Raw genomic sequence first — 23,816 nt, forward strand, 5'->3', positions numbered from 1 at the left:
TTCAAAATTAAAGACTTACTAAACGTTTTTTTGTTATTATTGCGGCCAAGAAAAAATAAGAAATCTTAAACAAAAGGATTGCTTTGGGGTCCTTAGCAGCTATACCACTGTCCTCTACTGGAATGTTATACAAGAAAAGAAATGATCTTGAAGCTCAGCCTCAGTAAGCAATGCCAAAATGTGCATTTAGCTCCAGACCACCTCAAGAAAAACCTAGTAACAATTACTAGGTGGAAGCTTTTATTAAATTATGAAAACCTTACGCCAAAATGACCTTAACAAAGTCTCCTGTCCCCAAGCAGGTTTTATCTTAAAAACTTATGCATTTGAACACTGAACTATACCTAAAGATCTCCAGAGAAGGAGTCTATGTAATTTTTCTCAATTTCTTTGGGCACTTTTCTTTATATACTGTGTTTCCCAGAAAATAAGACCTAGCCAGACCATCAGCTCTAATGCGTCTTTTGGAGCAAAAATTAATATAAGACCTGGTCTTATCTTAATATAAGACCGAGTCTAATATAATATAATACCTGGTTTTATTTTAATGTAAGACCGGGTATAATATAATATAATACTGGGTCTTATATTAATTTTTGCTCTGAAAGACGCATTAGAGCTGATGGTCTGGCCAGGTCTTATTTTCAGGGAAACATGATAGCACGTCTTCCCACCAACCAGCAACAAACACTTAGATATACAAGAGTAAGCAACTTGGCCTGGTTTGCCCAAGACTGTCCCAGTTTCAAAACTGAAAGTTCCACATCTCTGGAATGGCTCAGTCCTGATGGCTGGTCACCCTAATTGTCATACAATCTAAAGATTTAGATTGCTGTGCATTTCAAGGAATACTGTTCATTTGAAATGGCAGCATGACACAGGGAAAAGTCAGACACATCTAGGCTAGAACTCCTGTCCCGGTTTCCACACGTTGCATAATTGGGGAGAATGAATGTGAGCGGCAGCTCCCTCACCTGTACGAGTACAGCACAAGGAGACTGTAACTACTGCATCGTCAGAACACGTGTGAAAGCACCTGGCACCTTACACTTTCCCAGCCAATCTTAGGGATACTTGTCTTCATATTTAAAGTGATAATTTCATGAAGGAATTCTGATTACTGTTTAATCATTTTCTTTACATAGAGTAAGTGGAATCCCATGAAAACTCATAAAATAAGACTGTCCTATGTGTTAATTATTTTAAACAGCAGATAAAGTTTAATTCTCAGAAAGAGTAATTGCATTTTTTTTTTTTTACCTGAAGATTGTTGAAATCTACTGTCATAATTTCAAAGCACTCTGTCAAAGCCAAATATCCTCCAGGAACTCGACTCATCTTTTCAGTCGTATAAGGTTCAACTGTTTCTTCGGTATCTGAAGAAGAATAAGCTGGGCTCCGGAATTTCACATTTGCTGGCAAACAGATCCCAGCAATGTCCTTTATACCCACCCTGGTGCGAGAGGAAATAAGAGGGGGAGGAAGAGGGTTCTTTTTTAGAACCAAGTAGCACCAACAAATACTGAATCTAGCAAAAATAAGCATAAAAATGAAATAAAACTTCACAAACATGTCTTAAGCACAATCACATATACAATCACTAACTATTAAGGAAAACACATGATAAGTAGGTTTACATTAAAATTAAGGACCTCTGCTCATCAAAAGATACACAGTAAGAAAGTAAAAAGGCAAGCCGCTGAATAGATTTGTTAATACATCTATTCAACAAAGGCCTCATATCCAAAATATGTTTTAAAATTCCTACAAATTAAAAAGAAGAAAAAAACGGACAGAAGACTTAGACACTTCAAAAAAGAGCATATCCAAATGGACAATAAGGATATGGAGACTTGCTCAGATTCATTAGTCATCAGGGAAATGAAGTTAAAACCATACTACACAACCACCAGAATGGGGGAAATAGTCAATACCAAGTGTTGGTGAGACTACAGTCTCATGCACTGTTGGCAGGAATATAAATAACACCCCTTCGGAAGACTCTCATAGTACCTACTCAAGCTGAACATATCTATTCCAGACCCATTCTAATCTAGGAACCTCAATGTGTTTGACATTTCCACTTCTGGGAATATGGCCCACAGGACTGTATGCAGACCATCACCAAAAAAATGCTCAAGAATGATTATAGCTGTATGATCGCCAATGCCCCCAAACCTGGATATAACCTAAATGTCCATCAACTGTAGAGTGGACGAATGAATTGTGCTGTGTTCACACAATGGCATACTATACAGCCAGGAGTATGAACAAACTACACACAAGAACATGGTGGTGTTGGACAAAACAAGTCCTGCACAAAAAAATACTATACGACTCTATTTGCACAAAATTCAAACAGGCAAAAATAAGCTATGGTGTTAGAAGCCAGACTGTGGCTACTTGTGGAGGGGAAGGGCGCTGGTAACTGGCAGGAGTTTCTTCCTGAGGATGCGCTGGGGTGGGAATAATGATCTGAGCACTGGTTACACAGGTCTATCAACTCCCTGCAAGTTCATCAAATCACAAATTTATGATTTGTGTACTTGCTATAATTGGCTTGATGCCAATAAAAGTTCATATTAAAAAAACACTTCATGAACACTTTAGCAACACCACTTTGTAAAAGGTAATACTCCAACCTCATCTTATCCCGGAGACATTCATTAATTAGTCTATCTGCCTTGACAGGGTTTCAGAAGTTCAAACAGTCTACTTCTAGGAATTATTTTATTATACGCTCAAAAGATGAATCATCAAATGGAATTATTGATTTTAATAACTCTTAATTAAAAGTCACACACAGTTATAGAAACAAAAAGGATGTGACAAATAAGTTCTTTTCAATGTCTTATAAAATACATGAATATAAAGTTATTGTCAAAACTTGCAAACAGTATCGTAAAAAGTGAAATCTACCTTCACAGTACTCCTTCCTCCCCATTTTTTCGCCATTAAGTTTGATGCGCATCCTTTCACATCTTTTTTCTTTATATTTATGTGTGTAAAAGAATGTATTTATATTGCTCAAACATATACATATTTCCCTCTGCTCTTAACTATTTATTTTGAAAATGAATATTATTATTATTATTATTATTTCAAATGTATAGAAAAGTTTCTTGGATAGTCTAAAGAACTCCCACATTCTTTAACTGGACTCATCAATTTTTTTAATATTGTGCTACATTTACTTCATCACATTCTCTTCTCTCCATGTGTTCTTTCTCCTGAACCATTTGAGTAGGTTGCATTCATCACGCTCATTTCTCCCTTAATAGATACTTCAGTGTTATCTTTATTATAAACGGAGTTATTTTCTTAATCACAAGTTATCAAACGCAGTATTATCAAATCTTCACTCCATATTCTATATTTGTCAAATGAATCAATAAATCAAAAATGTCCCGTATATTTTTTTCTCTCTGATATGGGAATCATGATTGCAATTTAGCTGTCCTGTGTCTTTAATCTCCTTTATATGGAACAGTTCCTCATCCTTGCTTTGTCTTTTATAACATTAACACTTTTGAAGAAGGCAGGCCACTTATTTTATAGGATGGCCCCCAACCTGGGTTTGTTGGAGGTTTCCTCACATTTAGGTACAGGTTATACATTTTAGATATAATAGTACATACGTGATAACATCCTCAAAGTTTCAAATTTGGAGGAATCTTAGCAGTGATGTTAATTTTGATCACTTGGTTAAAATGTTCTGTGTTTTTTTCCCTGTATACTTAACACTTTTCCTTTTGTAATAAGTTATTTGTGAGGAGATACTTTGAAACTATATAAATACGCTGATCCTCATCAAATTCTTCCCTTTGATTTAGCATCCATTCATAATTCTTGCCTGCATCTTTCCATGAGGATTGCAAACAGTAATTCTGTGTCATCTGTTAATGTATTTTGAATTAGCATTCTACTGTAAGGAAGAGTTGTCCTTTTATCCCACTGATGTATTTATTGATCTATTTATTGTAAGTAGAGACTCATGGATTCCTATTTTACTCAATGCGTTTTAATGCATAACACCCCTTATGTATTTTGGTGCTTAAATTGTCCCAGATTTGGCCAGTGGGAGACACTTCCAAGCATACTCCAGTGTCCTTTTAACACTCCCAACACTCAACATGTTACAGGATCCTCTTGACTTTGTCCGGCCCCAGTCCTGGAAGCAGCCATTTCTCCAAGGGTGCATACATAGTTCCTTTTGGTGATAAATGGCATTTAGAAACCAAGATTTAAGTACTATGTATGCTCACTGCTCCTAGTATTATGTACGCTCATTATGCCTTGAGTTTTTCACTAATAGTATATTGTGAACTTCCATGTCTGTACATGTATCTTAACTAATTCATTCTGATATTTGCAAAGTATCACACTTGGTGAATGTTTTACTAAAATATTTTCTTACTGATAAACGTTCAGATGGTTTTTTGTTTTAATTTTTCCAACTAGTGTTACTGTAAGCATCCTTTTTACATTCATTGCACACATGTATAGTATTTATCAGCACAGATTATCAGAAGTGGAAATGCTAGGTCAAGGACTATACACATCTTTAGTTTTGTTAGATAATGCCAAACTGAGCTATTAAAATGTTGCACGAACAGTGTATAAATTTTCCACGCAACTATAAGGAAACAGGATATTATCATTTTTAGTATTTGCTAATATAAACAGTTAAAAAATATTACCCTATGGATGTAATTTCCATTTTTCTGATTAATAGACAAATATACTTATACTTTGATTTAAAAGTTGCAAATTTTTATATATGTCACCTGCCTTTTAACTTTATACTGTCTTTCACCAGATGGACTTTTTTCAAATTTCTTAATATGGTCAAATTTGTCAGTCTTTCATGGCTTCTAGAACCTGTATTTTTCTTTAGAAAGCCTTCACACTTAATGGATTTTTTGCACTTAGATATTTAATTCATCTGGATTTAAAAGTAAGGAACCAACTTTTTTCCCCCAAATGAAGCATACTATCTCCATTTACTGAATAATTTATCCCTTGTCTACTGATCTGAAATACCAAACCTGTTCCAGATACTGAATCCCCTATAAATTCAAAGGTCTATATCTGGATTCCTTATTGTGTTCCACTGATCTATTTTTCTCTTTCTACAGCAATACATTAATGCTTTTTATTTCTAGTTTTTATTTCCAGTAAGGCAATAAAAGTTTCAATAGTTTTTTTGGCCATTCCTAAAACATTTGCTTGTTCAGATGAGCATAAGATGCAACTGATTAGGTGCCAAATAGTAATATTTATGATATTTATGGGGGCCCCACTCACCCATACCTACTCAAACAGAATGTATGGCATTTTTATTTTTACAGAAGTTCCTCTGGTGCTTCTGTTGTACAGTCAGACATTCATTTGCTATATAAATGAATCAGTGAAGAAGGAATAGCAGATTTTTCAAAATGGTAGATACCAGTCATTTAATTTCTATTTCACTAAGCAAACAATTTCAGTGATTTTTCTATAAAAATAAAATATAAAGAAAAACTATTGAGGGAAAGAAGTCTAGAAATACGTTATAGCAAGAAAACTGAAGGACCTACAACCTAATTTTTTGGTGGGCAATTGAGCAATGTGTCTCTATAGCCTGAAAAATATACATACCCTTCAACTCAGTGGTTCTTTATTAAGGAAGTTATCCTAAGAAAATAATAAAGACAAGTCCACTAGGACATAAATACAAAGATATTTACACTTGTTTTTAAAAGCAGAATAGTGGAAGCAACCTAAAAATTCTAAATTCTGGGAACTACACTAGGAAATTGATTTTTAAAAATCATGACGTAAATCTATCAACATAAAGAGGCTCACAATGAAAAAGCAAATATATTTACTGTTACTTCTGAAACAAAATTAAATTTATACATGAACACATTTACTTACACAGTGCTGACACTCAAACAGTGCATTCTAATTCAGCCAATCTGCTCATTAAGACCACTGTCTGTTTTGTTGAGGCCCTGTGCCCTACCAATCACTAAATATTTTTACTTATCACCCTGTAGTATGCATAGAAAAGTGGAAGGAAGACTATACAACAAGGATGAACAGTAGTTATCTACAGCAATTATCAGAATGATTTTTATTTTATTCTTTTACTCATCAGTATTTCCTAAAATATTTATATTTCAATTACCACTAATAGGTTATTGGAAGGGGGGGCCTGCTTAAAAAGTCTTTTAAAAATATATGGATCAATATTTTAGCAAAAAAATTTTAAAAAACCCATTCATTAATGTTCAAGAAAAAAACTGTTACCAAGAAGCTTCTGTAACTAGAAACATTTTCATCTGTATCAGAGTTGATAAGTAAATCTCACAATCTCAAAAAAGTATATCATGTTTCCCCGAAAATAAGACTTAGCTGGACCATCAGCTCTAATGCGTCTCTTGGAGCAAAAATTAATATAAGACCCGGTCTTATTTTACTACAATAGAAGACCCAGTCTTATATAATGTAATATAATGTAAGACCGGGTCATATATTAATTTTTGCTCCAAAAGACGCATTAGAGTTGATGGTCCAGCTAGGTCTTATTTTTGGGGAAACACAGTAGTATCAATGAAACTATTAAGAAGAAGGAATGGAGGAAATAAATTAAAAATAAAATTATTTTTACACTAAAAATTTTTATTTCACTTTCAACTAAAATCAGTCTGAACTTAATATTTTTGAACATGAATCTATTACAAAAAGATACTGAGTTGTATCAAAAATAATTTTCCAATAGAAAACTGAAATCTTGTTTTAATACTGGGGTGCTATTTTAAAAGAAAGTTAAAAATCAGAAAAAAAAATTTAGACTACAATAAACATCATGAATTTAAAAGTCAGAAAACTACAAATTTGCATACAAATATTCTTTGAATAACCTCTGAAGTACAGTCCACTCCTTAAAATTAAGACTTTTAGAAATTTACCATTTAATCACTTACCTGTGATATCTCCTTATCTCTGCACATTCTACTGCCATCCCAAAGATAACAGCACTTGCTGGTATAACTTTCCCATACTTTTCACAATTATCATTTTCACCTTTGGTCTAAAAATGTAACAATAAAAATTATATTCAATTATATGTATGCAAAAATATGTATGATGACAAGCTATGAAAATTAGTAAGAAAAAACAATAGGTAAGGATAAAAGGGTAAGGGTTTTTTTCTTCAAAAAGTTTCTTTTCATTGCTATATGTATGTATATATGTAATATATATATATTTATATATATATATAATAAATATTTATATATATATTTTTTAACAGTATAAATAGGAAGGGATGAAGGGAAGGGGGGAGCTGTAAGTCTATAAGCCTGCATACAGCAAAAGACTATTGGTATGACTTTGAGAAGCCAAAATCATCATTACATACTTAAAAACAAACTGCCCTTCTTTTCAACCTTTAATGAGATATTTTAAATCCAAATCGTTTTGTGTAAGTAGTGACTTCTTACCACATGTTAAAACCTTTTCATTCATAATATGTATTATATAAACCAAATCTACAACTTATGAGCCACTGAGAGGATTTCAATGAAAATTATAATTTAGCAATTATACGAATTAGTCCTGTCAAATCAGTGGCCTGGGTTCAACGAATACCTTAAAACCGTACCATGCCAGCTATCACTACACTCCCTTTTGATAATATGCCAAAAATCCAAGCAATGAGTGCTGTGAGACTGAAAGGACTTCCCTTTCTCAACCCTACTCAAGAATTCCACAGTCAGTCCCTTCATAATGTAACCTCAATTCCTGTGAATTCCCTTCTGGAGTATTTTTTGCCTGCATACCCCATTTGGGCATGCAGGTGCACATTACATTACGTTATTAAATGTTTTTATTTGCACCGATTTTTTTCTAACTACACAATATGTACCTTGATGGTGGGATGTATTTCATACAGCTTTGCAAATATGTTAGGGGTTCAATAAATATCTGTTAAAATAATGAATTCTTAATCCAATTTAAGTCTTTTTTCATGCCGCTTACCTTTGGCTGCAAAAGTAAATGCTCCCATGCGTGAATCAAACTCTCCACAATTCCTTCTCCAAATAAACCTGCATCGACAGTTTCGGTTACAACTAGGGACACTCTATAGAATGATTTTTTAAAGATATATGTAAGTAAAACATCACGCTGTTTATATAAAGATGTCAAAGCTGAGAGAAGGAAGAGTATATTAGAGAAAAAGCCCATACGTAAATGTTTTCTAATACATTTCATTTTTAATATCTACTCTTGAATCTTGAGGAACTTGATTCTATGTTCTTCAGGCCACTTCTGTTCTCTCCTTCCGGTTGGGGAACTTCCGGTTGGGGGAAGGGACCAACCTTCAGTTGACCCTGTGACTATTCGGATTATTCCTTCATTGCCTAAATCCTCAAGAATGGTTCATACCTATTACCTTTACCAGCCCCCTCCTTAACACTGAGTAATTGAACTTCTATCCCCAACAGTCTATAAAAACACTATCGTCAATGACTCCCCTACTTATCAAAATGAATAATCTTTCTCAGTTTTCATTTTCCTTAATCTACAAATAATATTTAATACAGGTGAGAAGCTCTGTATCTCAAAATCCTTCTCTACCTTCATTATCCATGTTCACCTCTTACACTTTGATTGTATCTCTTCTATTTCTTCTCTTTCTTTACCCATTACATGTGAGTTTTCATGAAAGTCTAGTCCACAGAGCTCTGATTTTGTCCTTTCTTTCTAGCAAATTTCATTCAAAGACACACCAAAAAAATGTCTCCCTTCTCTGAACTTCTTTAGCACTTACTGCCAATATCCTTCATTTGTGCAGTGAGAAGATTAAAAGAAAAAAATTATGACTATTTCTTATTTTCCCATCTAGATTATAGGTGCCTTGAAAACAAAAACAACCTTGGGTATCCCCACAGTGCCTAAACCATATCAATATTTATGGCTGTATACATTTAGTGGAAGGTATCTCAAATCATCTAGTCCAACATCTTCAAGTGTCTAGATTTGTTCAAGTCAAAATAAATTAATAATGGAGTCTGTACTGGAATCAGTATCTCCTTATTCAAAGCCAGGAGATCTTTCTACAACACTACCTAGGAGAAAAAGGTAGATTAAATTAAGGTAACTTTGAGTCATGCAATGGACTGAATTGTGTACCACCAAAATTCATGTTGCAGTCCTAACCCCCAATGTGACTCTTTGCAGAGAAGGTCTTCAGGAGGTAAGTAAGTAAATGAGAAGGGCAAAGCCCTAATCTCATAGAACTGGTGTCTGTATAAAAGTGGAAGAGAAACCAGGAATCTTTCTCCCTCTCCTCACATGCACAGAGGAAAGGCAAGCCAAGAAGAACCCTTAATAGACATCAAACTTGCCGGCTCCCTTGATCATAGACTTCTAGCCTCAAGAACTGTGAAAAAGTATCTGTTGTTTAAGACACCTAGTCTGCATTATTTTGTTACAGTGAACTGAGCAGAATAAAACAATTCAGGACACTATGTATTTCTATAAAATGAGTATACTATCTGCTTTAACAATCTAATAGGACTTCTTTCTAATAGAACAAATGTAGAGACCATTGAAAAGCTCAAGTATGCTGTAAATATAAATACTATTATACATATATGAAAGACGACTATTAAAAATCATAGCCCAAATGACAACAGAGTATCAAAAGCCCTGTTTCAATCTAAACTGAATTTAAATAAGATGAGAAGACAGACTACCCCGGAGAGGTAGTAAAATAAGCACTACATAGAGAAAACTCTGTATCTAAAATAAGTGTTGGACCAAATGATTTTTAATCCCTTCCAGCTCTAAAATTCCACCACCCCTGTGACACTTCCAAAGCTTTTATTTTAGCCAAAGATATTAATACAAAAAGTGATTAAGTCCATCAAGCCTGATCCACTCACGTATCATTTTTTAAGTACCATTTTTAAACACTTATCGACCACATAGGAGGTTTTATCCGTTTTTTGCAACTAGAACACTGAAATGAACAAAGGTGAAGTAACTTGCTGAAAGTCAAGTTTATTAAGTTCCTTGCCATAAATTTTTCTCACGGTCTTTTAATATTTTTTTTATCAAGAATATGACCTTACGAAAATCCATCTTATGCTACACAAGCCTATATCCAATTCTTTACAATATAAGGGTTTTAGCATTTTTGTTTGGATTAGAAGCTAGAAATGTATCTTAATTTTTAAAAAATAAAATAGCAGATTATAAACACTAAAATTAGTTTACATTACAATACCTTTCAGGAATGTGTTTTGGAATTTCTATGTCAAGCGACTTCATATGTAAGAGTGTGATCCCTGCTTCCATCTGGTTTGCTGCCACTACATCACAGGCAAGTTCATACATGGTCTTGGATAACTCACAGGCATACACTGAGTGTGCTCCAGCTTTTTTAGCAAACATGCTGTAAGGGGAAACAGTGCTCCATCAATAAAAAATAATCCACTGTATTTTTTCAAATTTTAGTGGTATTATGATACTTAAATATGGGTTTTCCCTTTTACTCTTTAACACAACCATTATTCATTCCACATTAAAAAATTAACTAATAGTCTTGTTAAGAAACTAATCAGACAATACATCATGACATCCACCCTATTAAGATACAATTGGTATGAAGAATGCTAATAGATTTAAACAACTAGATTCAATCAGAAGTATTAATATGTAAAAAATACTATTAAAATTCATTATGCAAAATTTCAATAACCCCCAATTTTTCTTTGTAGTTATGTACAGTTTTTGATACAGCAAAAAGATAGTGAAAAATACAGTAGTTGCATGAATAATCTTAACAAGATAAGAAATAAATTAAACTGTTTTTAAATTGCAGTTAAATATTCCATATTTGGTACAATCTTTAATTTACATTAGAATACACTAACATGCAATTAAAACAACAAACCTTAGTATTCCAGTTCCTGCTCCGATGTCCAAAACACTTTTGGAGCCCAAAGAAACTGCCTTCTGGATGGCTGCATTATAAATCGTATTCCTTTTGATGTCATTAAGCATGATAAAGTGCCAGCGTTCCACCAACCAGTTTGCAACACGATAAAAATTCTCCTTTGCATCACTGAAATCAGGGTTTAGCTTCACTGCTTTATGAAAATACCCAGCTGCTTCATCCCTAAAGCCCATCCTAGAGTAAAAAAATGACAAAATATTCAATTAGCCACCATCAATTACATGGCTTTTGTTCACGCCACTCATCTGGCCTGAGATCTCCCACCAGCACCCGAACCCTAACCAACCCAAGTGCCACCTCCTGTGGGAAGCCTCTGGTGAGGACTGCAATCCTCGCTCACTTCTTTCTTGTCTGAACACCTGTGTTTATGCATTCCAGGAGACTACCAAGTACCTGACTATATATATCTATTGTATTATAGTACAGCAGCTTTCAAAGTCATCCTGCGTTTAACCAACCTACTAGAACACCAGTGCTTTCTACAAACCATTCTCTCTGTAAAACAGACTAACGCCGATGGCTAGCAGGCTCCGCGCTGGCGTGCCTGCATCCTTTGTCACAGGAACTCATCAGGTCATACAGTCATCTAGAATCAGCTCGACGTGCTGCCAGATCAGTTTACAGCAGTGATGCTTGTCACCATAATTATATATTTTACTTAAATATTACAGAAATGAAATAAATATGACTGCAAAAAGAGAGCCATTGTGTCTAAGCCTAAATGCCTTGGAAAAAAATCAACGGCAAGAAAAACTATCAAACTGTCTAGAACAGTGCTTCTTAAACTATTCGGGGTGAAGAACTCCGCGTGCCTCCCCCCCACACCTCTCCTAATCATTTGTAGACCGAATACAGTTGTAGGAGCCATGGTTAGTATGCAGCTCACACATCAGATTTCAGCAGCACCTAAACTGATCCACACTCTTCAACAAGTGAGTTCCCTGATCACATGCTTGGATTTACCGCACTGTCAAACTGCTATTTATATTTTTAAATCAATAATCTGTTGAATCAATGCCAAACCTGCTCCTAATAATTTCCTAGGTTTGTGCGTCTCTAAGTGTTGATCCTTAATATATTAGTCAGTTTTCTTCAATGGCAATGATAATCTAAAAATTAAATGATCCAGTCAATTAACCTATACCTCATAATAAAAGACTCAACATGTATGTCAACATCAACAAACTATAAGAGCACGATTTTTCTTTTTAAGATTTTTATTAAAAAAATATAGCTAACATACACCATTTTATCAGTTTCAGGTGTACTCCAGAGTTGTTCAACATTTATATACCTAAAGAAGTGATCACACCTTTTTTTCTTTCAAAGAATAAAAAGACATTATCTTCCTGATTCATAAATATATTTTGTTTAAATCGGATGCTGTTTGACTAACACAGGTTGTAAAGTTGAGACATTCCAGACACAAATTTTATTTCACAAATAAATTTCAGGAAAGAAAACTATCATTTACTGTGCATATCTTTTTCTCCTGGAACAGTGACTCTCTTGGTGGGGAGCAAGTCATCACTGTTTTGATGAGAAAAGTAGAGTAGAACAAAAGCTAATAACCACTGTCCTAGAGAACAAAAGTAAACTGTATAACAAAAGCCAAGTACATACTGTCACAAATTCTAAACTGCCTATGTATGAACTCAAAATGTTACGTAGTTACATCTCCCCAAAGCAAATTAACGCCAAGTATTTTCAGTCTCAATGATTCGTAATTGCTCAGACTAATGTCTTACAATAGGCCACCGACAGTTACAAGCTGCCAAAAGAGTGTAGCTCTCCAATTTTCTGTTGAGTTTGTCCTGAAACATAAGTCTTATAACATTATGATCATGACATGTGTATAATCTGGAAATATAACTGAATCCTACAGAGTAACTCCACTCACATAAACTAAAGAACTAAAGAAAACTTTGAAATTAAAATGTAGATTTCTAACTAATTTGAGGAATTATTTAAAAATATTTTGAAATGAATTAAATTTCATTTAAATGGAAAGCGGTTGTTAGCTTGTAGAGACGGAGTCTGTATATCAGGATCAGGTTAGCTGTCCGTGTGAACAAACGAACAATCTGCCTTATTTTCTCAGTTATTATCATATTCTACAACTAGAAACTATCAAATATCTGTTTCTTAAAGGAGTACTCATTTCACCTCCCCAGGTCATTTCAATTAAGACTATTAAGTGGTATTAGCAATTACATTACTGAGGCTTACCAATAAAAGTTTGATAAAGGTATTTCTTATATAGAACTTTTCATAGGAAAAAACTTGATGTGACCAAATGAGCAAAGCAATAAGAGGACAACTGCTAGAACACGTAAAATGATCTTACTATCCAGAGCAGAGCATTCTAACAGTGTTTCCTAAACAAGAATTCTCCCTTTCCTTTATACAAAGCAGTGAAACCAGATTTATTAAAACAAATCCAAAACAAAAAATTTTGGTTTTTACCAGTTTTCCTAATGATAATCTTTCTCTGGAGAACAGAAAGAAATTCTAAAGTAAAATTTCTTTAGTTCCAGACAATAGATTTATAAGTTCCCTGGCAAGGTACCACAATGAATTCTCTGCCATCCTGTGCCATCCTTCTACGTCCTTGCCAACAAGGTCTGGATCTCAGACCTCCTAATAAGGAGCTGGAATTCTTCCCTGATACTCTGTCTCAGCCCTGCAGGTAGTGGCTATTATGCATATATGATATAATATTAAAACTGCTCTGTTATTACCTATTATATCTGCTATTCCTATATTCTTCTGAGTTCTCTTTATAGCTTACTAGCCAATCCCTCATTACTCTGATCCTGTTATAGTTATTAATTCTTTAAACTTTCCCTGTTCAAATTACTTTCCAATTTGTCCCTGATCCAGAATAATTCTTAACAAGTAATATGAAATCACTACCCACCTGAAGAGATGCTCCCCCATACTATTGCAAATCACTTCATCATCAGGAAATAGTTCCAAGGCTTGCTCATAGCAACCAAGTAAGTCTTGTGTTCTATTGAGAGCATCAAGCTCTTCAGCCCACCTGAAGAGCGTATACTGAAAAGTTTCCTTTACAAAAGAAAAAACAGTAAATTAGTCAATAGTAAAAATGATGCAAGAATATACACAACACTGGTTGAAGATTCCACAGAGAATAAAACTTAACTATTATTGAGCGATCATCTTAAATTTTATTTAACTTTAAGAGGCACTGTTTGCTAAACAAATACATAAATGAATAAACTGTAGCACTTTCATGGTAATAAGATGCAGAATCAGACAGTTGGACCACTCTTTAAACTCTCTCCATTCTTAGCTGCCATTTCACATTCTCCACCTACTTCTTTGTTGTGGGCTCCTTCGTTTTAGGAGTTGGTCCTTGGCTGTCTCTTCTCATCCATCCCCAGGGCACTAACCATCAGCTATGAGCTGATGACTGCCCATCTACATCTCTAATCAAGATCCTCTCTTCTGAACCTCACACTCATAAAGACACCTTCCTACCAGTAATCTCAACCAGGAGTGTGCCCTCAGCGTGCAAAATGTGCAAAGCATAGCAATGAACAACATAAATCCTGTTCCTCGCCTCACAGAGGCCTCTAGAGGGAAATTTTAGCACACAATTTTGAGAAAAATGTCCTAAACTGAACCCATCATATTCCTCTCACACAGGACATCAAGTTAAGGAACCACCCAACCACAAATCATGAAGTCACCTTATAATGCCACCCTAACTCCAACACAACTGGTTTCAAACCCAGCCAATTCTCTCAGTATCTTTAAATCTGTCACCCATCCCCAGTGTTACACCATAATCTGACCCTTGTAACCACCCGCTGGGCTACAGCAATAGCCTTTGCACTGTCACCTTCACTCCAATTATAAATCCCTCCAGACATTCTCCACACTGCAACACAGTGGAATGGGAGAAGGATTTCGTAATTCCAGGTTTATCGTGAACACTTTTTACATCATCTTCACATATTTTGTACAAAAGAGTTGATACCTGAAACTGAGCTATGAGGAAGGAAAGAATAGGGAAGACGATTCCAGGGTGTGAGGGGGAAAAGGCACAGATTATATGAACTGGATCAGGGACTCAATCAACAGTTAAGTAGGTTGCTGTGGCTGAAGTGTGGGTATGGGAAGTAAGGGGAGTAGCAAGAAATAAGACTAAAGAGATAGGTCTTTTGCAAAGGCCCATGCAAAGAAATATGGACTTTGTTCTCCAGGAAACAGTTAGTTACTGAACCCTACTGAATGCCAGGCATTGAAATGTGAATTTTAGATATATTTCTAATACACACTCCCATAAGAAAAGTTTTGTTCCGGAACAAAGAACAGAGGGAAATAGCACTCAGATTGATCCATTTTATTCTACCGCTGCCTACAGTTTTTCTCCGCCTTTACGCCAGCTGGTCCTGAAATTTACCCTAAATTTATGTGAATTACCAATGTCTAGATGCTACTGATATCTATTGGATGGAAGCAGGAATATTGCTAAACATGATACAGTGCACAGGACAGCCCTCCACAACAAAGAATCATCCCATTCAAAATGTCAACAGTACTGAGGCAGAGAAACCCTGACTGAAATAAAGCAAAGTAGCTTGAGGCTGAAAACTGAATGCAAAATTAAATCATCTTTTGAAATTTAGATTATTAAAAAACTTGAAAAAATATACAGCATTTCAACACAATAATTGTAACAAACAATCCAATAATTGAGCATAAAGAATGCATCATCAAATGATTAGGCTAATTTTAAACTTCATTCAACTAGATAAACTCACATTTCTTCTACAAACAAGGGCAAGTGCAAAGGCCCTGAGGCAGGGACTGGAAGAATTCAATACAGGAGGTGAGAGACATCACCTGAGGCTTCATTTGCAATATAGCCTTAGGAATCTGAGTTAAAAGGAAGTTTTGAAATAGGGAAGTGATGTCATCTGACTTTTGTTATGGAAAGTTCACACTGGTTGTGTTGTGGTAAGACTGTAGGAGAAAGCCTAGTTGCACATCTACTGCAACAGTCAACAGAAGACTGAGGCTCGAACCAGGGTAGTAAAGAAGAAAGGGGTGAGAAGCGCCCAGGCTCTGGACAGGTTCTGAAGGTGGGGCAGGAAGGATTTTCTGATCGAGTGGGTGTGAACCAAAGAAAGGAGTCAGGGCTAAACAGTAACTATTAATCGCAAACACCAGCCACCCACCTTAGCCCCCTTCTCCCAATTATTTATGTACATAGTTTTTACGAAAAGAACAGAGGATCCGCCCGCAAGTGAGAGAAAGAAGGGTCCCATCACCTTCACGTCGTCTTTCAGCTCCGGCGCCAGGCTGAGCACGAGGAGGTAGTGGGCATAGGCGGTGCCGAAGTCCTGGGCGCGCATGCAGTGCTCAGCGCTCTGCAAGGACCGTGACACCAGCTCGTCCCGCCCGGCTGCCCCGGCGCCACTCCTGGCGCCCCGGCGGGGCCTGGGCCGCGAGTTCGGCATGACCGTCACCGCCCTAAGCTTGCGCTTGTATCACCAAACGGAAGACGCTTTGGTAAGTGGAGCGAGGAAACTGTCTCGATGGCTACACGTCCATGCGACTAACTGCAGCGCGAGAAGCGACACGGGCAGTTATCCCTCTGCGGCTGGCGAGCGAGCCCACCTCGGCCAAGCGAAAGCCCCGCCCCCTTCCTAAACGTCGGGCTCCGCAGAACGCGACGCACAGCCCTGCAACCACACGCTCCGACCGACGGCGCACGCTACGTGAACGTCACCGCGCACGACGGGTGCGTCGTCCCTAGGAGGGGAGGCGCGGCACGGCCACTGCGTGTGCGCGTAGACCACCGATCCTAACGTGATCTGCCGTTGGCATTCCCTTTTCCCTCTGCCCCTCTTGCCCCCCTCCCCACCCCCCGCCCTGAAACGCATCCCCCTTCCTTGGCTTTCAGGACCCTGTGACTTCAGCTACAAGACCTCACTCTGCAGACCCAGTGCACGAAGCTGCACCCGCCCGTGAGGCACGTGGGTGCGTATGAGGAAAGAAGGTCAGACTGGTGTGGTGATGCTTACGGCGTTTGCATCGTGAGGCACCCAGTCTCGAAATAGCAAGACTGGAAAGAACCCGGAGATAACAAAAGCACCTTAGATGCGGCAGAGGAAATGCTTTCCCTGTCATTATTTTAAATCATCCGTACAAAACCCTGTAAGCTGAGCCTTTGGAACGCAGTCATCTTGAAGACGGAAAAGGGGACAGACATCCTGAGAAGTTACCTGCCCATGTCACACAACCAGTTAGTGCCGTGGGCCACGTTCCCTGACTGCCTGTTCAGTTTTAAAACGAGCTTAGGGTTCATTTCACTGGCCAATATATCACCACTGTATAGTGGGTCTGTGTTACATACAGAAAAAGTTTTGCTACATTCGAGTGTGACCCTTTAGGGTTAGGGCATAGGAATCACAGCTAAAAAGGCATTTATGTTCCGGGTTTCAAACACGTTAATGGTGAATATTTTACTTAATAAGAAACAAAAAATTTATGTGTCAAACTAACAAACTTTGAGGGCTCCTTCAGTTTTCCTAAGTCCATCATTTGCGTGCCTTTTTGCCTTTTGATCTGATTATCTGAACTCACCCTTCCTTTGAACACCTTCCTATGTAAATCCTAACCAATTCCTCAGAACGCTAGATTGTGACCTCCCCTCGTCAAAGTTCCTCAAAGGTAGCATTCATGCTTAATCATTTTTTTTCAACTTTTCACCTAGCAGAGTCCAGCTCAAAGTAAGGACTCAGATTTTTTTTAATTTTAATGGAAAGTACACCCCTCCCTCCTAGATTTTGCAAGACTTTCCCAACCATTAAAGGTCCTTATTTCTCTCCGATCTTCAATTGATACTTTCTATATTAAACGGTTTAAGATTTAACTACATGGTATTTCCCGAACAATTGTAAAACTCAGGCGTCTCTAGTCCCAGTAGGATGTAGTAAGGACATGAAGAGGCCACTGGACTGGAAAAATGAAAAAAAAAAGTGCATTCGCATCGAGGCTTGGTCCTTTCTGGCCCATCCAATAACTTTTCCTTAAGAGTCATTTGTAAAAAGACCTAACAAAGCTACCTTTTCTACAGTGGACACAAAATTGATATAGCCATTAAATGAGATCATATATATAAAAGCGCTTGATGTATAAAATATATATTTAATGCTATGCAGTATTACTATTATCTAGAGTCATCCAAAACTTATCTAGATTATTAAAATGAAAATCAGGTCACTAACAACTTTAAGCATTGATCAGAAGTGTATTCAACTCATACCCTGTACATGTCTAAAGTAATTGGCTGGAATCTCCCTCCAGAAAGCAAAGGGAGACCTCCCAACTTTCTCTCCAGAGATTTGGGTTGGTGGGGAAGCACTTAGACTTCATTGTTCTAGTCACTTCTGTGAGTCCCTCCTGTAGCTGAAGTACTTCACTTTACAGATTATTTTAACTCCAGGGTGTATTTTCTAATTCCACAGGGGTAAGGTTTGTTTTGTCCTGTTTTGTTTTCTTTTGTTATGTGGACTGTTTGGTTTGTTGAAGTAATCCAAATACCTAAAACACCTACACTGCTTGAAGCTTAAAGTGGACATATTATTATTACCAAGCCTATATAGGCTGCGATGGAGGAAGGAGTTGGCAGGAAGTGGAGAAAGGGCAAACAAATGAAAGAAGTCAGCTTCAGCTGTTTCATCATCACCTATAGTATCAACCTGCGGGCACTGCCTACTGCTAAATAAAAATGGCAAGGGATGCTATATGCTCTTTGTGAAATACGTAAGACAACTTTGTGAGCTATTAGATCTCACTAGTTAAAATGTGATTAATCTAGATAGAGAAATCACAGGTTATTTGAATTTCTTTGTTGTTTATCTATAGCTTAGATACCCCCTACCTCAGGGTAATTCATTTAAAAACAATGGAACTGACATACATAATATGGAACATCTGGCCACCTTAAGAAACTAGAATAGAAAATATATTTTAATTACTATTTTTCTGTGTTGCCTTATTCCTAATTGAGACTTAGAATTACTCAAGATGTTTCACATTTATTGAAGGTTAATTTTATTTATTATATTATCTTTCTCTTATGAAAGAGCCCTATATCCCATTATAAAGAAACCTGAAGTATGATGCAAAACAAATGCAGAATGTAGATTTTACTTCTTGATACTTAGTCAAAGGTTTCATTAAAAATATTGAAGTCACTCCTTTGTTCACATTAGCCTTTTTGCCCTCACAACAAAACCTGTGGTCTTTAACTATGTTTGAGAATGTATTTGATTCCTTCATCTATATATTCTTTTTCACCTTCTTTTAGGGTTCTAAGAAAAACCTCACTGATGTAGAAAACCACTGCTGACTGAAGGCAGGTTTAATTGTGGTTGTTTTTCACCATGATCTGGGCAGCTTGTCAACAAACCACACATGCCAAACAAGGAAGCAGAACCAACTGAAGGGCTTTTAGTCAACTTTTCAGTGTGCAAAAGTTGAAAGTTACTGGGGGAAAAACTCACAGAAAGTTCATTAACAAAAGATAAACAGCTTGCTTGACATAAGGTATCTTGTGTTTATACCTTCTCTGGAGAGTCATCTTTTTGTATGAGCCTGTTTGTTTTGTGGTTTGGAGCCTTGATCTCAACTCTGTATTTTAGAATCATTTGGGGAACTTTCAGATAATATCAGTGCCTCATACCCAGAGATGATGATTTAATTGTATAGGTTTATACACTGAGGTTGTTTGGTTTAGAATGTACTATTTGAGTAAATGAATTAAAGATCATTTGAGGTTCTTTAATGGCTAAAAGCCCCAAGAATGTTTAGTTACAGTGTCCTCCCTGGACCAAAAAATAAAAAATAATGTTTAGCCAATTAGAAATGACCCTTAGAAATACATGAATTGATAAGTTCACAGCCTTATCTTCTTTTGTAGCAACCTTGGAAGAACTGGACCATGAAGGTGTAGGCTTTCTTTTTGAATGGCAGACATGAGATAAATTGACTTTAAAAAGGCTAAGCCCTGATCACAGGTTAGGCTTCCTAGGATTGCCCTTTTACAACCTTTGCACTAAAGGACTCTGCTTAAGATCCACTTTTAAGGAGACACTATAGCTCAGTGATTATGAGATCAAATGCTGGAGCCAGACTGTCTGGGTTTGAAGCCTAGCCCTGGCACTTACCACCTAGGTATCTTTAACAAGTTAAGTTACTTAACTTCTGTACCTGAGTTTTCTCATCCATAAAATGAGGATCGCAGGGCACCTATTTCTTAGTTTTGTTATAAGGATTAAATGAGTTAATGCACTTATGGAACGTGGAACGTATTAAACCCTCTATTAGTGTTACTTATTATTCCAACTTCCCCTAGAGGGAAACTCTAGTAGTTCTCAAAGGAGCCAGGCTTCCACACACAAGGAGCCACTATTTTCTGCCCGTCACATAAATCTTACAATGCTTGCATCTTGAGACTGGTCACTGGGGAGAAAGGAGACAAGAAGTCTTTCCTTCTCTGCCTACTGCCCTCTAATAAATAAACCTACACCTCCCAAATAAACTAACATCTCCCTTGAGAGTTCAACAATAACTGCTTAGATTGGTTCTCTCCTACAGTTAAGGAAAGAGAGCAAATACAGTGTTTTTCTTGGTGAAATAGAGCTTAAAGGATAGATCTTAAGTTGTGGTGACAAGCCCTCTGAAGGTAGTGTTATTGTTTGTTTCTTTGTTTGTTTTTAACTTGATGGAAAGCAAGTGATCATAGTAGATTCCTGTGACCTACTTTTTGTGCACAGTTTTGATTGTCAGGTCATAAAAAACATGCACAAATAATAACTGAATGTCTCATGCTATGATTTCTCTTCAGAGCAGAGTTAGCTTAAACTGTTTAGTACTTATGCTTTCCAAGACAAAGATACCCTCTCTAGTCTCTTTATTTGTATGAATTTGATAAGCACCCAACTCCTTTAGGTAGGGGAAGTATTATCCAAATGATGGGATGAAAGTTAGCTGAGCTTCTCCTGTTGAAGTAGGTGTCAGAACCAAAGCCATGGAGCACAGTTGGCCACCACTCAGTGAATTCTGAAGGACCTTTGCTCAGCCCAATTTGAAACTAGTTTCCTGTAAGATTATGTGTAAGCTCCTAGTTAAGTCCAGGCTCCATGATTTGGCTTCCACTCAACCTCTCTATCCTCAGTCGGCAACCTTTCCTGCTTCACTATTATCTTCATGCACGCCTTTACTACGGCAGTTCTCTCTCCCTACAGTGTTTTCTATCTCAATTTGCTCTGCTCACTCTATCATCTTTACACAGTTTAAGATTCTCCATTTCCAGAAAAGTTTCCCTGAATTGCTAGTTTAGGCAAAGCATTCTTTCTCAGATTTCTCATGGTTCTCTATCCATAACTCTGTTAGCATTTACCGTGTTGTATGAATGAAATAATCTGTCTTCTTGACTGGAAAGTGAGTTTCTGGGCCTCAGGAGGTATGCCTTAGTCATTCTTTAACTCCAGCATTCAGAATAGCGACTAAAATAAAAGAAGGCACCAACTGTCTGATACCCTGAACTGAAGGCAGTGTCAGGAGGACCAGAGAAAAAGGAAGATCTGGAAGATTCATGGAGAATAGAATCTACAGGACTTGAAATTGTTATATGATAGGAATAGCAAGGAGATAGGGAAACGGGAGAAAGTGAAGGTGATGCCAAAACTTTTAGCATAAGCAACTAGGTAGGTACGTGATGGTGCCATTAACCAGGATAGGCAGTACAGGCAAAAATAAACAAACAAAACCAAACAAGAGACAGATGATGAGGTGAGTGGCCATGTTTGACATATCAATGGACCATCAACACCCCTGTGCAGGTTTCTGTGTGAGCCTAAGTTTTAGCTGTTGTGAATAACGCTGCTATGCACATGCATGTACGCAAATGTCATTGAAACTGTTCTTTCAAGTCTTCTGGGTATATATGCAGAAGTGGAATTGCTGGATCATATGGTAATTCTGCTTTTAATATTTCAAAGAACCTCCATACTGTTTTCCACAGCAGCTGTACTAATTTAGTTTCCCACCAGCGGTGCACAAGGGTTCCAATTTCTCCAAATCCTCAACAACACTTGTTATTTTATTTATTTATTTATTTATTTATTTATTTATTTATTTATTTATTTATTTTACTAGTAGCTACCCTCCTGGGTGAATTTTGATTTTGATTTACATTTCCCTAATGATTAGTGTTGAGCTCCTTTCCATGTGCTTATCGGCCATTTGTATGTCTGCTTTGGAGAAATGTCTATTCAAGTCCTTTGCTGATTTTTGAATGTGGTTGTTTGTTCTTCTGTTGGTGATTTCTAGGAGTTCTCTGTATATTCTGGATGTTAATCCCTCATCAGATACATGATTTGTAAATATGTCTCCCATTCTGTGGGTTGCTTTTTCACTCTCTTGGTATTGTGATGACGATGATGATGATGGTGATGGTGATTTGCAGTAACAAATTACCCATGCAATACGTGCTGTAATGGAAAGAGCACTATGTCAGGAGACTTGATTTCAAGTTCTGTTCTACATTTGTTAGTTCTGACCATGTGATCAATAAAACTGAGGTACAGAGTCCTGCTTTCGAATTCCAGGTCTACCACTTATTAGAAACCTGACCTCAGGTAGAACTGTTGAACCTTAGTTACCTCATCTGTAAAATGGATACAATAAGTCCCACTTTGTATGTTCTTGTGAGATTAACAATACTATATATTAAAAGCACCTGGCACGAAGAAGGTGATTATTATTTGATATTACTGTAGTGGATTTTTTTTCCTCCTTCAGGTTGCTTTAGCTGTATTGATTTAGGGAGAGATTATCCAAGAATGTTTTTTTTTGTTTTGTTTTTAAAGATTTTATTGGAGAAAAGGAACAGGACTTTATTGGGGAACAACAATGTGTACTTCCAGGACTTTTTCCAAGTCAAGTTGTTGTCCTTTCAATCTAGTTGTGGAGGGTGCAGCGCAGCTCCAGGTCCAGTTGCTGTTGTTAGTTACAGGGGGTGTTGCCCACCATCCCTTGCAGGAATTGAGGAATCGAACCGGCAACCTTGTGGTTGAGAGCCCACTGGCCCATGTGGGAATCGAACTAGCAGCCTTTGGCATTAGGAGCACAGAGTTCCAACCGCCTGAGCCACCGGGCTGGCCCAAGAATGGTTTTTATCCAAGTAAAAAATATGGAGGCCAATTAGTGCCAACACAAGGAATAAGGATAAATAATAGGGGACTGGGATGTAGCTTTGTGGGATACCTTATCAAGTTCTTCGATAAAGGAAAAAGAGAGGGAAGAGACAGAGCAATCAGTTATGTTTAATTGCAATTTCAAAAGCTTCCTTCTGGGTCCAAGATGGTTAGCATCAAACTATGTTTGATGACATTGGTGGAAGGAGCAGAAATTCGATTGTTCTTTATAGCAAATGGAAATGTAATAAGGAGAATCATTTGATAGCAAATGTTTGTCTTTCTCTATGGCATAATTATATATATATACATATATATATATACACACACACACATATACTTATATACACACACATATATGTAAATGTGAGGAGTATTTTAATAGCATTTTTTTGATAATTGAGGATATTTTTGTTTAATGCTCAATAAGGAATAGTTTCTTAAAGGCTAGTTATAATATGGAATCTGAAAATATATCAATGAACTTTTCATACTGTTATATTAAAATGCAGTTGTCTATCTCACACCTTTAATGGGTCTTTCACCCATGCATGATTTTG

At 36.8% G+C, this 23,816-nt stretch overlaps 1 protein-coding gene across 2 annotated transcripts in view; it reads right to left on the minus strand.

The window, feature by feature from the left end:
- The window catches only part of PRMT9 (protein arginine methyltransferase 9), a 25,029-nt gene extending 8,317 nt beyond the window's left edge, over positions 1-16,712 (minus strand). Inside the window, exons 1-7 of one of the 2 annotated variants that reach the window (XM_033134120.1) lie at positions 16,318-16,712; positions 13,935-14,083; positions 10,952-11,188; positions 10,283-10,450; positions 8,029-8,131; positions 6,972-7,078; positions 1,261-1,453 (exon numbers count right to left, since the gene is read on the minus strand). In XM_033134120.1, the coding sequence (XP_032990011.1) occupies positions 1,261-1,453; positions 6,972-7,078; positions 8,029-8,131; positions 10,283-10,450; positions 10,952-11,188; positions 13,935-14,083; positions 16,318-16,506 (1,146 nt within the window). In that variant the 5' untranslated portion in view covers positions 16,507-16,712. Of the gene's footprint in view, positions 1-1,260; positions 1,454-6,971; positions 7,079-8,028; positions 8,132-10,282; positions 10,451-10,951; positions 11,189-13,934; positions 14,084-16,317 lie in introns of those variants that run through there. The other variant, XM_033134121.1, reaches the window with a different exon arrangement.
- Between the last annotated feature and the right edge of the window lie 7,104 nt (positions 16,713-23,816).

The sequence above is a fragment of the Rhinolophus ferrumequinum genome, chromosome 18 (assembly GCF_004115265.2).
Source record: "Rhinolophus ferrumequinum isolate MPI-CBG mRhiFer1 chromosome 18, mRhiFer1_v1.p, whole genome shotgun sequence".
NCBI lineage: Eukaryota > Metazoa > Chordata > Mammalia > Chiroptera > Rhinolophidae > Rhinolophus > Rhinolophus ferrumequinum.